The 14,309-nt window shown below is 37.4% G+C and overlaps 2 protein-coding genes across 2 annotated transcripts; one reads left to right on the top strand and one right to left on the bottom strand.

The window, feature by feature from the left end:
* The first annotated feature begins 1,545 nt into the window (after window positions 1-1,545).
* Window positions 1,546-4,522, top strand: LOC144447417 (protein transport protein Sec61 subunit gamma). Its single transcript, XM_078137437.1, has 4 exons — window positions 1,546-1,629; window positions 3,001-3,099; window positions 3,717-3,819; window positions 4,349-4,522. Exons 2-4 carry the CDS (start codon window positions 3,006-3,008, stop codon window positions 4,356-4,358), a joined length of 207 nt encoding a protein of 68 aa, XP_077993563.1. The 5' UTR covers window positions 1,546-1,629; window positions 3,001-3,005; the 3' UTR covers window positions 4,359-4,522.
* A 912-nt stretch (window positions 4,523-5,434) lies between these two features.
* LOC144447542 (thiamine pyrophosphokinase 1-like) lies at window positions 5,435-13,934 on the bottom strand. The gene is made up of 7 exons (XM_078137589.1): window positions 13,717-13,934; window positions 12,016-12,163; window positions 11,452-11,524; window positions 8,413-8,508; window positions 7,712-7,858; window positions 7,420-7,531; window positions 5,435-6,617 (listed from the first exon to the last, which is right to left on the bottom strand). The coding sequence occupies exons 1-7, from the start codon at window positions 13,787-13,789 to the stop codon at window positions 6,493-6,495; spliced, it is 774 nt and encodes a 257-aa protein (XP_077993715.1). The 5' UTR covers window positions 13,790-13,934; the 3' UTR covers window positions 5,435-6,492.
* Window positions 13,935-14,309: the final 375 nt, after the last annotated feature.

The following is a 14,309-nucleotide window of genomic DNA, read 5'->3' as shown; positions in this document are numbered from 1 at the left end:
GGAACGGGCTTATGGGTTTCCGTTTAGTCATCTCTGTGAAGGTCACCATGCAAATGTTAATGAGAAAAAGACTGGTGATAAAGAGAGAGAAGAGCAACGACAGAAACTTCTTAGGGATGAGAGGGTGCGTGAAGCACTTTACTATGACGTCATAATCTATCAAGAAGCAGCAAAGATATTCAAGCGGCAAAAGAACAACTTCTTTGCTGGAAATACTCACGAGAACTAAAGTTCTTTTTTCTGTCTATTTTTCGAAGACCAGTATGGAAAATAATAGCCTACCTGTAGACGTGAAGGACTATTAGTGCTAGTTCACTATTAATTCTGCTATCCTAACTGACATTTTGATTTTTTGATTTTTTTTGCTGGTCAAAACACCAAAATGTCAGTTGTATAGTAGTGTTCGTCCTTCACGTCTACAGGTAGGCTATGAATATATTGGTGTGATGTGCATGTTATATGCTGAAACTTATACCGAATTCCGTCGTAGACCTTGAGCAAGTTTGTATTCACTCTCAATGGTATTAGCAAGTTATTATCCAAACACAGGAAAATGTGCCGGAAAGTAGCACTGAGGACCAATATTAATAATAGATGAAATATTGTCTACAAGTGGCACATAATTTGACTATGGTTGCAGGCACTGGTGTATGTTACTTTTAACAGAATGGTTTACAATATGAGTCTTTGGTATGGTGAATTCAATGTTTTTCGAAATGGGGCGTCCATTGCGCACTTTAGTTTGATTTACAATGCTGAATACTAGTTTCACAAATACATGAAGTATGTCTTTTTTTCTAGCCTGACAGTAGATATTCATACAGTTGTATATCATCGTAAATCACTGTCTCTTTTACGGCTCTATCGAGGAAGAAATACCATCTTTGGTTTGCGAGAATGAAACTTGTGGTAAGAGTAGGAGTTCATTAATTACTTTGAAAATTTGGAGATTACGGTACGGTCTCAATGGAATTTAAAATAAACGACACAATAATTATTCTGGTGTGTATTAATAAACATATTGTGGTTATTCTTTTAATGTATTAGCTACAAATTTAGTTGACGACAGTGTCCAACATCATATCGCGTTACCTATAGCAACCAACGCCAGCTGGCAGGCCTATTTCGTATACTTATTTATTTGCCATAAAGTTGATGACTGTCCAACATCATTGGAAATCGTTTGACTCACATCATTTGCACTTTTGTGAACTTAAATCACATTTTTTCGTTATTCTATTAATTCAAAATGTCCCTCATAGAGTAATGATATAGTTTGTCGGAATCACACTACTATTAACTTGACAATTTTCAATGTAGGCCTAGTGTAGTATTTTGTACAAATGGCATTAAGCTTATCTATTATACGTTACGCAAGTCAGATTGAATGCGCTTGAACAAAAATACGGGTTTTAGTTTATACGCTGGTCATTCTACGTCAGCACTGGTTCTGTGCTGCTCGAACTATATCGACACAAATAAACGAATAGACTTAAAGATCATTATTCAGTATATGGTGGCGCTAGTCACAATCACCTCCCAGAATGCATTTCATCTGCAACGTAAGCAGCCTTTTCATACGCCATTTCCAGCTGATTTCACGTTGACGACCTGCCTCCCGTAAAACAGGTAAATTTCACAGTTTTCGTGTTACATTTACAGAATAATGTTTTCAACTTGAATAAGATTATAACTGATTTCCTTCCACAAACGATTATATCGTCATACATTCGGAATATTGCACGAAATTAGTGAAAAACTAGTCACTGAAAAAAATTGTTTATCCCCGGAAGGTGTTCCCGTTCGTTCATTTACGTTGTAGTATAATATCTTGTTTTATGTCCCTTCTTTCCATCCCAAGGTATTTCAGTAGTAGGTAGAAATGTTACGTTTAACTGGTCGCTAGAAGTTGAATGAACTAGATTTGTTGATCGGATTCAAAATCTTGAAATTTAATGTTGGTGAACGTTTCCAGCTAAACCGGAAACCATTTCCCTCAACTCATCAGAAAGTGCATTCGCTCACAGCTGTTTATAAAAGGGAAATACTTATCGTTATTTCAGAATTTCACGATATTCTGAAAAATTCAATACCGCCTCGGTCTCAAAGTAGTAAACTAACTGCAAGTAAGCTCTTACTCAGGTCCCGGGAACTCAGATGTTAGTTTTTTTTCCAGCAATATTGTTGTACGTCTTAAGTTGAATAGGCACATGATGATGAAATATTTCAAATTTACAAACAGATGTGTTGCAAGGCATAGCGATAGCCCAATTTATCTGTTAAATACATTATACCATGGATCTATTATCTCAATAATAGATCCATGATTGTACAGTACTAATACATGTAGCTTTTCAAATATACTGTGTTCACAATAAAGGGCCAGTGATATGCAAATGTAGCGCCAACTATTCTGAGTACATGGAAAGACCTTTTTTGAGTATATTTCAAGAAGTGTTGAATGTGGTCATGGTCACCATGTTATGTTGAAAATGTGGAAAATGTAACCTTTTGTGATTTTACTGCAATTTGCAAGCATTAGTGAAATATAACAAAACAATGCATATTGTTCATTTGTTTCCCCAAGCCAATCATAACGAAGCTTGTACCTTTTAGATATCAAAACTTATGAATTTCCTCTATTGTCCTTGTCCATATTGGTTGAACTTATTATTCATTATTCTGACTCTGTGCTGTATTATTGGAGGAAAGCATTGTCAGTATATACTTGTGTTGTTTTGTGAATGTTCACTCTATGGTGTAAGTCACAGAATCATTACATGAATATTCACTTGGTGTGCAAGTCACAATCCTTTTAAACCAAAACAAAATATGTGCAGAAATGTATAGGTTCATTCATTTGCTTTGATTGATAGGAAAGTTTGCTATAATGTATATTCTTGAATGACTTAATTTACAAGTCACAAAATCTTTTTAAACTGATCCAAAAACATCTCCAATCTCCATATATCAATCTTATTTTGTTTGTTTGATTGACAGTGACCATGGACCAGATCCAGACTTTCATCGACCCAGCTAAACAGTTTGGTAAGGATTCTATTAGACTGGTTAAAAGATGCACAAAACCAGACAGAAAAGGTAATTGATTTTTGATGTTTAAGCTAGTCTAGCTGCTAGAGCTCGGGCTTTCTTCTCAACACACTGTGTCTGAAAGGTGGTTGATAGTTGATAGCAGTAGTCAGAAATAAGTGTGAGTGGACTTTTCCTACAAAAACTCCAACCTATAATGTTGTAGTGTGACACCTTCTTGTATATCATCTGCGTTATCTTGTTTGTCCAATCACACATGAAAATAATCCTAAATTTGATCAAAATTGATAGTTTTCTTTGGATCTGATGTACATGTATCTAACAAATTGTTTGAAATATAGTGAAACAAATGACTTTTACTAAACCAGTTTCACAGAAATTGTCCTTTTATAGGTGATGTGTATTTGTTGAATTATCACAGTGATGTTACAAACTAATCTAGTGGACAAGACTAGTTCCGCTGAACTATTTACATGGTCCACATCAGATAACACTTGTACAGGCCATGGACAAGACTAGTTCCGCTGAACTATTTCCATGGTCCACATCAGATAACAATTCTATGGTCATCTGTGTCTGACTTTGCTATTCACAGATATCGGTGTACTATAGTAGCTTGGAATATCATCAATTTATTTCATTTCATTTATTTTGTGTTATTACAGAATTTCAGAAGATTGCCATGGCAACTGCAATTGGTTTTGCTATTATGGGTTTTATTGGATTCTTTGTTAAACTTATCCACATTCCAATAAATAACATCATTGTGTAAGTACTTTAAATATTCACACTAATACATAAAAAGTGGTTGCTGGGTGGGTAGGTGGGGGTTATGGGCCAATTTTATAAAACCTGTATGGGTAGGTGGGGGTTATGGGCCAATTTTATAAAACCTGTATCTTTCTCAGTAATATATTCGAAGACAACTCAACATCTCAGACAAGGCTTCATAAGGCTATATGCTTGTGTTTACATTGACCGGATGTCATCATATTATGTTATACAAACTGTGATGTCATTGAATTTTGTGGACGCAAATTAGTTTGTCATGATTCTTGTGTTTGCACAGAATAGTGATGCTATCTTGGGCACACAAGCAAGCAGATATCATTACATTATGTCTTAGCCAAACTAGTGGTGCCGTTGCATTGCATATACACAAATACACTAATACTTTCTCATGTCAGTGTATTCTACAGTATTCAGTGTCCTAATTGACATAGTTTTTTTGTACAATTACAGTGTAATTAATACACATTCACTCTATACTGTAACAAATATAATTTCTTTGACACAGGGGTTCATAGGACTACTGCATACTGGACTTGGAACATGAACATGGACTTGGCATGAAGATTACAAAGACATCAAGAATGAAATGACTTTCTTTTCTTTTCTTCAAGTGTGTTTCTTTTTGCAAATGAATTTTTAACAGAGTAATAAACTAATGTGACAGTGTCATAAAGTAAAACGAGTGTGTATATCTTTTATCGTGAAGGGGTGAATGTGACGATGAAATTTACTACTCCATGTTGAGCTAACCCATGCTGACAATATACAAGGAGCATCCACTCAAGTATACAGATTGCATTGGATGGTTGCCAGTTTGATGAATGATTTGCATAATTGATAACACACCAATGTGCTTAATTTATGGACATCTTCAGTATCTCTCTTACATGTACTCATCACACAGATATTAAACTTGGGATGGGTGTGTTTTGGTGGACAAAATGATAACTCGTGTAGTCAGGTGTGTAAAATGGTCACAATGGTGGCACTTGTGCTTCAGTCATAAGTTACATTTAGGGAATCACCATGTATGGTTTTGGTTGTGCGGTTGAAAGAGTGAAATATTGGTTTACGTCGTGATCAGCATATAATTACATGCCTTCAACATTGCAACATATTCTCACCAGTGTATTTTAACATGTACACACATGGACAATGAATGCTAGCAGCCATTTCCCTTCATGTGAAATATTCAACTTTGTCATTCAAAAGATTACTAAAGCTCACGGACAGTATAGTAGAACACTTTTGAAGCATAGTAGAAACCTGTCAAGCATGGCAGCCTAGATGGTGCCAGCTTCCAGTACAGAGAAGCTAAACTCACCACACAATGATGGGAATGCTGTGTGGTTTCACCAATAGGTATAGAAATGTATATCAGTATATGGTTATTACAGTGTTGACAAAGTTTTGCTAGGCAGAGCATCATGCCTTTGTGATCATTCAGAAATGGTCCGTTTACTGCCCTAGTGGTATTCATACGAGATATAAATGGAATACCACTAACACCATAACCAGGCTATTCCAGGAAGAGAACTGTAACAAAGACACACAGGAACTTGCAATACAAATAATTCGTTTTATTCATTTTTCACCATTTATTTTATTTAACATTCCTGCAGTTACATTTCGAAAGAAAACTTATACAGCCACTCAATAATACTTTGGGTAAGCTAAGAGGAATGTTAGATCATACTTTAGTATGACAGTTTGTCTTAGGGTTGGTTTAGATTAGTGTTGGTGATACTAATCTAGTACAACTTATGACCACCTACACTGTGTGTCTACAGTTTGTCTTGGGTTGATTTAGATTAGTGCTGGCAGGTGATACTAATCTAGTACAACTGAAGACTGCCTACATTCACTGGGTCAACACTAAAGTGGTTTTGGTTATGACCTGTGACACCTTCGTTCTACCATTAAGTTATCATATGACATACCTGGAGAATCAGACCGCATGGTCTTGCAAATAACCAATGCAGTTCTTACACACTGCCAATGCAAACACCCAAAGGATCATGGGAATATATACACATTTCCATGGTAATTCAATATGGCAGATCCAAAATGGTGATTATTAGTTACCTGTGGTCATTCTCACATGAAGTGATAGATCACATGATCATGCAGGGACCAGTGGAAGTTGATAGCTTGGTTTGTACATTGATGATTGTTGCCATAGTAACACTGATGACATAATATAGTTGAAACACTGAAGCCTTATAAATTGTTAAACAACAGAGTACAAAACAACACTGAGTACATGTATGAAAAATATATATCTTTGTGTCTATAAATGAAAAATACAGTCTTGGATGGCAAGTTGGCAGTGTGTGCTACACAAACACACTATCCAAATGCTCACAGATGTACTGTACTTTACAATCTACAACAAATGATACCTGTCCAATTTCAATGCATGTAAATTTTGTTATCTTCAGGTCAAAGGTCAATCGCCTTTCTCACGCTACTGTAAAAAATCACTGAAATATAATTTAGTCTAACCTAATAAATATTATATACTATTTATTATCTATTAGACTATTTATACTATTGCGATGACCATATATATATATATATATATGTGTGTGTGTGCGTGTGATAGTCTGCGTTATACTTTTTCTTCCAGAGAAGCTGTGGTGTTTATCCTCACTTATAATCCATTGTCCAAATTAATGGTTTATCTGTTGCTATGGTAACAATTCCATCCTTGCAATTTGGGTCATAAGTGTTTGAAGTGCTGATAAGTCCACCCATACGCATTTCACTATTTGCTGGAAAAAAGACAGACAAAGATGAATATATGCATGTTAACACAAAAAGTCACTCAAGACTTGTTGAGAAATTTGAGGTGTAGGCCAATTACTTTTACGCTATTCGTTTTTATAGATTATCAGATCAGTGGAAAGATCTACTGAAGACATTTTACATCCTTATCTACTTCACCACCAGAGGGCTCATTTCAGTGGAAAGGTCTATTGAAAACATTTTACATCCTGTACCTACTTCATCACTAGAGGGCTCAGTTTTGTGGAAAGGTCTACTGAAAATATTGGGTGGACTTGATTGAGCGACCCGGTCAATTCCAACCGGGTCATGACCGACTTACGCCGTCACGCGCTCGGGATAGTTCGGTTGACAAATTCAATCAAGTGTTGGCTGACAGTGTTCACTTATTCAAATATGACATCTCCCGATAGATGCCATAAAACTTCCACAGCTACTCTAAAATTATATTTCAACTCTTAGCTTCATATGCAAGGATGTTATTTTGCTGCTTTAAGTACATATAACAGAAATATAAACTTTCAGATTACGTTTATCATCCCCCAGCCACCATGTTTGACTTTCTATAACTGAGAAAATTGGATGGGCTACTCAGGTATCATTGACAGAATATGCACGCAACACCCTGTTTGAAACAAGCGCAAAAAAATTGAACCAGAGTACACCATGATAAACCGGGGGAGTCAATCAAGTCCACCCATTCATCATTAGAGGGTATATCTTAAAATGAGTGATAATCAAAATGAAATGAGCCTTGGGACGGACATTACCATATTATAGATAACTTACAGAGATTCCATTTAAGACCTGTGGTTGTCACATTATGACATGGCTCACCAAGTGGAACAAGTCCACATGAATGGCTTTCTAGTCCTGTATCTACTTCCAGAGTATGTTGTCCCTGAAATTTGAGTAGACATTAAAATATTATTTCAATACATTTATGATGCATTTATTTGCATTGACAAGTTTATTGAAATGTTTATTATGGCGTCCTTGACTGGTTGACCAATTCAGAGATTCTAGTGATTAGAACGTGTTCAGTCTTTACTATGAGAGTATTAAGGTTACATATACATACCGTGTTTAAGAGGCACATCAGGTTTTTTTCTCCCACCAAATACACAGGTACATCAGTCAATTCAGTGGCAATGTATAATGTATTAATGTTAGCCATGACATGATCCATACGACCACCAAATGCACCTATAACAACTATACAATCTACCTATGGTGGAAGAGATAAAATCAGAAACATAAACATTTGTAAGATCTCAATTCACTCTCCATAAGCAAAGTAAGTGGGCTGCACCTAAATACACCAAATGTCTCAATAAATTACCAATTCCTTCTCATGGTAACATGGCTACAAAGCCCTCTTAGACTAACAGTATCATTATTTCCTTGCAACTACAAGCTTGAGAGATCCAGTCAGTATTTCTGCCTATGTAGTGGGGTTGCAAGTGGTTACATAAGCAGGCCAACGACTGAACCTTTCATACTACCCAACTATATGTACTTGAACCACTTCAGTCAACTTTAAAAAGGTGAAAGAACTGTCACCAGCCCCAACAGACTGTAACTATGTTAGCTCTAGAATACAAAATGGACCACATTTCAGATTGTACAGATCTGTAAAAAAACTACATGTATATTATGAGAGCCGCCGCCACCACCACCACCACCACCACCACCACCACCACCACCATTATGTCATAATGTATATTTAATTATCCAACATGGGAAAATTGGGGAACTGCCAACAGTGAAAAGAGAACTTACTTGTAAAAATAGTATTTTTATTTTCTCACACACAAGCCTTAAACACTTGGTGAAATCAGTTTCATCTTGGTTTGGTGTGGCGATCACTTCACTACCCTGTAAATGAGAACCAAACATTTAATAGAGTTTATATTTCATATTTCATGTTTATTGATTTCACCAGGAAATAAAAAACAACAACAACATACATATACATAACAAATAAATTAACAAAATATATAAATTAAATCAAAGAATATTCAATCAAATACATAAGTAATTCCTTGGACCTGGTGGGGGTCGTCAAAATAGTTCTACAGAACTAGTCTAGCCCACAACCCTTACAGAAAGAGTTAAGTCAAAAATACTGAGTGAAACTCGGGTAGCGGAAAAATAAAAAAGCATAATGCAATAAGAATAATTGTCAAAATATTGCTTTGCATGAATGAATAAATAAGATTTACAACAACAAAAAACATCATCATCAACAACAGCAGGATAAAAAAACACGCACAAAATGTATTGAAGTAAGTAAGCTTTTAAGGCTTGTTTGAATGAATGAATGAATGTCTGTAAGTTATGTTTTTTTAGTAGTCTGGGAGTGAATTCCAGTGTGTTACAGCTGCATACTTGATATTGTGTTGACTATGAGATAAGCTAACTTTAGGGACAGAGAAATTACTTTGAGTCGCGAAACGAGTGGGATACATGTGAGGAGGTTTTTTATAAAGTAATGCGTTATATCATGGGCAAAGTGATTATTCAACAAGTCAAAGATGAAAACACAGGTGTGCAGTTTACAGAGTTTATAAATGTCTAAAATACCAAATTGTCTGAAAAGAGGGTTGTTATGAGCATGAAAGTCAGAAAAAGTAATGAGGCGAGCAATTTTCTTTTGAAGTAAAAGTATTGGCTGTAAGGAAGTTGCATAGGTATTACCCCATATTTCTAGGCAGTAAGTAATGTGTGGTAAAATGAGTGTATTAAATAATAACAAAAGAATGGCTTTCGGTACTTAGTGTCGCAACTGCGCAATAAGTCCAACTTTATCATGTTGACTTGTCGTTATATAAAAGACAACCAATACAAAAATAGTAAATAATCTTTTATTTATACAGAATAGTTCTTTAAGTATTTATTACACCTCGGTGTTCTTCCGAAGGCTGTGATTGGTCAGACTCGTATCACGTGACCGATTTTAACTGGGCTATTGCCCACAAGGTGATATTGCCCGCTCGTGCAGAGACCAATGCCCGGGACTATTGCCCGCTGAAGTTGTTTGAACCACTGCGCACTGCTTCTGCGCATAACAAATTGTCGTTCACTACTTTCGCTCAGACATGGCGACTGCCGCAGTAAGACACGCAAACCTTTCCGGTACAGAACTCGATGACATTTTATTAGAATTGGACAGTTAGAACACAAAAATTGCTACCAATCATTGCGTCTCTGTTTTTAAAGATTATATCGGTTCCAAATTTGGATATGGAGAACGCGCAATGGAAACTTTCACCGCCGCAACATTAGACGAGGCCTTGACTACATTTTACGCTGAAGTCCGTACACAGAAAGGTGAGCTTTACGAGGGACGGTGTAATAAAATTAATAACACATGCGCTCGGGCAATATCACCATTTCGTGCCTGCCCTCGGGCTGACACTCTTTACCAAAATTTTGATGATGCCCTCGCCTTTGGCTCGGGCATCATCAAAATTTTGGTAAAGAGTGTCAACCCTTGGGCAGGCACTAAATGGTGATATTGCCCTCGCTGGCATGCGTTATTACTTAAATAAACACTTGTCTCCCAAGAAGTCCAGTGAAGTGAGGGCCATCCCTCATGGGTTCAGTGTTAATGCAGGAAGAAACCAGAATACTCAGGGAATACCACTGCCAGCATTGTTTGGTAGAGTCAAACTGAATGACACTATTCTTACATAGTGTGGTAAAATGAACCCTGGCCATAGTGGTAAGAGGCAAATGGTTTAACCACTCGGCCAGCAACAACCCTAATCTGGCATTTGGAAAGTATTTTATCTGATTTATGCGATAAACATTACTATAATTTATTTGACTAGTTTGTCAAGTGAATTTCTGACCTCTAACAAACTTCTCCACAAAGTACCAACACAAAGTATCAGTAAACCAGCTATACTTGATCACTTTGCATACTAAGAATCAGACCATTTTGTATGTATACCCCATTAGAACAATTCTTTACCTACACACTTGTAGGTACAACTCCACCAAACATGACACTGCAATTTAACAAGGCAAGTAGTTTTTGACTTACAATGAGACATGTATATAATAATAATAATAATAATAATAATAATCTTTATTTATACTGGATAGTTCTTTAAGCATATAAACACTTGTCTCCCAAGAAGTCCAGTGAGGGCCATCCCTCATGGGTTCAGTGTTAATGCAGGAGGAAACCGGAGTACCCGGGGAAAACCTGCGTTGTTCGGTAGAGTCAAACTGAACTACACTCTTCTTACTTACAGCGTGGTAAATTTAATCGAACCCTGAATGGGGTTCGAACCCCGACCGCAGTGGTAAGAGGCAAGTGCTTTAACCACTAGGCCACCGACAACCCCAAGTCTTACATAGATTACACACACACTATTGGGATCAGCCGTTTCTCAAAACCTATTATATTGCCAGAAATATGCCAAGCACTGGCGGCCTGGATGGCAAGGATAGTGCTAGTAAGTAGTATGCTTTCTCTACAGAGGGGAGAACATTGTAGCTACATTGCTAGGATTATTTATGTACATATACAAATGTAGTAGTAATATATTGTGCATGTGTTGTATCACCCTTCACCAATCTATACTAGAAATACTTTCATTAAGGTTTTATGTGAGTATTTTCATTTGACTACAAAGCTTATAAACTCAGCTTGTGTTTGTCTCCTTTTTGTAAAGAATAAAAATTGTTTTATTTTTTAAATTTAAAAACCCCAAAAACTCAGCTTGTGCCACTTTATGACTTCAGTTGTTATATTTATTAAAATTTATATTAGGGATATACATTTATGCCATAAATATCACAACATACCTTACTTGAGTAGTATTCTGTGAGTGGTCTAGTCCAGGAATCTTCATCCCCAGACAATAGTTCTGGAATAAAACTATACAATAACATAACATACTCAGATTCTGAGTTTATTTAAAGGACAGTACCTTTACATTACTGTGTGAGTAGGAAAGAAAGGGTAGAGTTTGATATTTTCACATTGCAATGGTAGTAATATTTAGGGGAGGGGATGAGATGGGGTGAAATTTGCATATTACAATGGTACCGGTAGTAATATTTAGGGGAGGGGACGAAATGGGGTGAAATTTGAATATTATAATGGTAGGAATGGTGGTGGGAGGGGTGGAGGGGAAGCTGGGAAATTTCATTATTTGTAATTATAAGTGTTAGCAACAGTGGAGGGGATGGGATAAAAGTTGCACATTACAACGATAATAATAATGGGGTGGGGGGGGGGGGGTGGTGGTGGTGGTGGTGAAATTGCACATTACAATGATAGTAATAGTGGTGAGGAGGGATCCTCAAATCAGTAAACAGACCAAATATTACTTGGTTGATGTACAAACTGAAAAAAATGTCACCTACTTTTCAGGTTTTCCTTCACAGTTATTATATAACTGATTGACACCACCATCAGCACATGCATGGAAGACAGCTTTCTTCCATAGAATATCTAACTTTGTTTTTAAATCCCCAACTGGACGATTTAAAATAATCAATGCCAGTTTCAGATCTGAAATTGATAAACAGATTAACATTAGGGATAGGAGACAAGTGATGTGTACACAAAAGTCATATTTTGTTAGCCCACAGACTTGTCTTGGTGTTACTATGTCAATGGTGTATATATATGTATGTATGTATGTATGTATGTATGTATGTATGTATGTATGTATGTATGTATCTATCTATCTATGTATGTATGTACATACGTACGTACGTACGTGCGTGTGTATGTGCGTGCATGCGAGCGTGTGTGTGTATGTGTGTTTGTGTATGTATGTATATATGTATGTATGTATGTATGTATGTATGTATGTATGTATGTAGGTAGGTATGTACGTACGTACGTACGTATGTATAAGTGTGTGAACTGTGAAGGTCACAATCCATCAGGAAGGCTGACAAGATCATATCTCTTCTCAAGAAGATAACCATGTAAATTGTAATACTTTGTTTTTTGACATTCACTTTGATTCAGGCAATGACAATTATTACAATGCTTGTAAAGTAGTACAGGATCATAGCTGTAATTTTCAGAATATAGCAACCGTCATATAGTATAAAGTGTTGTGTTGTCCTGTGTTGTAGATTGTGTGTTTGTTAACCCATATACTGACATTGTAGTAGTTTGCAATTAAATAGGGTGACCTCTAACCACTATGTGCATAAAAATATTAAGGTGCTGACACTAGCCCCGTCTACACGGCACTAAATATCTTACCTGAGGTAGGATTCAGGATAGTTTGAAGCCCGTGTAGACGCAAACACGTCCTGAAACCGTCCTGAAACTGTCCTGATTTAGGACACCTTGGAGAGGTTTCCTGAAACCCTCCTGACTTCGTCCTATGTATAGTCAGGACGGAACGCGCGACATCCACGCTGTAAAGTGTAACCTTCCTACATGTAGACACAAATCTACCCTACCTCAGGTAGGACTTGGGACTAACATTTTGTCCTCTTTGTGAACCTGATATCATGGAGATTGTAAAATGTCTCCTGATATACTGCTACAAACTGATCAACTTTCCCTTGCCTCAGACTACTTGCATTACAAATAGCAGAGTGGCTATTACCACCCCAGGTAGGGTTTGTTATTGCCACCCGGGGTGGTATTATTACTTTAATAACATCGGCCTACAAATAATAGATTGATGGATCACAGTTTAACATGTAGATGCCCCTGTTCTACATCTATGGTACAGTATGGAGGTAAGTCTCCCCCAATGCCTCCATGGACTGAGTAATCAGTACATGGTGAGGTTGTTGACACCTGTATGCAGTCAGCCTCCTAGTCGAGGGTCACACTCAAAGGCAGTGGCAGACTGGCAGTGTATCAATCTGGATAATATATACAATACACACACCCACACATCCATCAACACATTGATTCAAGTGCCTGTGGTCATTGGCAATTTGCCCTATTGCAAGTAGGACAGGGTTAATGCCGCTACAAAATCGGGATTTCACAGACATTATATACTCAACCACTACGTTAAAAGTAAATATTACATGTGCATTTTGGAAAGTTGTATGCTCCAAAATACACCGGGAGATAGTGCATACCTGTCGTCGGTTCAAAAATACCGAGCGGTCTCGTTCTTCTTGATGTTGATGCCTTCCACGCCATTTCTGCCATCCTCTCCACCCAACCTGTACTGTAGTCTGGGGCGCAACTATATATAGTCACCAAGGTTGCAGTCACCTAGACCACGCCTCGGGACCTTGAAAAACACAGCTTGAGTGATTGTCAGCTCTTTAAACCAGGACACCTCGAGCGCGAGCATGCATGGTTCACTGGGTCATTGCTCGTGGTTCGCTGTCTCATTCTCACCGCTGAGGGCTCCAGAGAAAGGGCTCTTGAACGGATCGACACCACATGTCACAGACCTAGACGGGTGCAGACGGGTACGTATCCGGGTGCATGCGGGTACACAGGTGCAGGTTGCACTTGGGCTACAAGCTACCGACGGGCCCAGAAAAGTGACCCTGCCCTGGCAAATTATGAATCAAACAAGTAACCCCTCCGAGATTCACCGAACTTTAGCGAGTGTTCAGCAGTTTTTCAACCAATGTTTGAACCGTCAGTATGTTTAGACCTAGCCACATGTACTCCACTCAACGCGACACCCTCAAAATAAAGAAGAAGAAAAAACTGT

Source organism: Glandiceps talaboti, chromosome 16 (genome assembly GCF_964340395.1).
Source record: "Glandiceps talaboti chromosome 16, keGlaTala1.1, whole genome shotgun sequence".
Taxonomy (NCBI): domain Eukaryota; kingdom Metazoa; phylum Hemichordata; class Enteropneusta; family Spengelidae; genus Glandiceps; species Glandiceps talaboti.
Note: the sequence above shows the minus strand (reverse complement) of the source record. Positions and strands in the feature narration are given on the sequence as shown.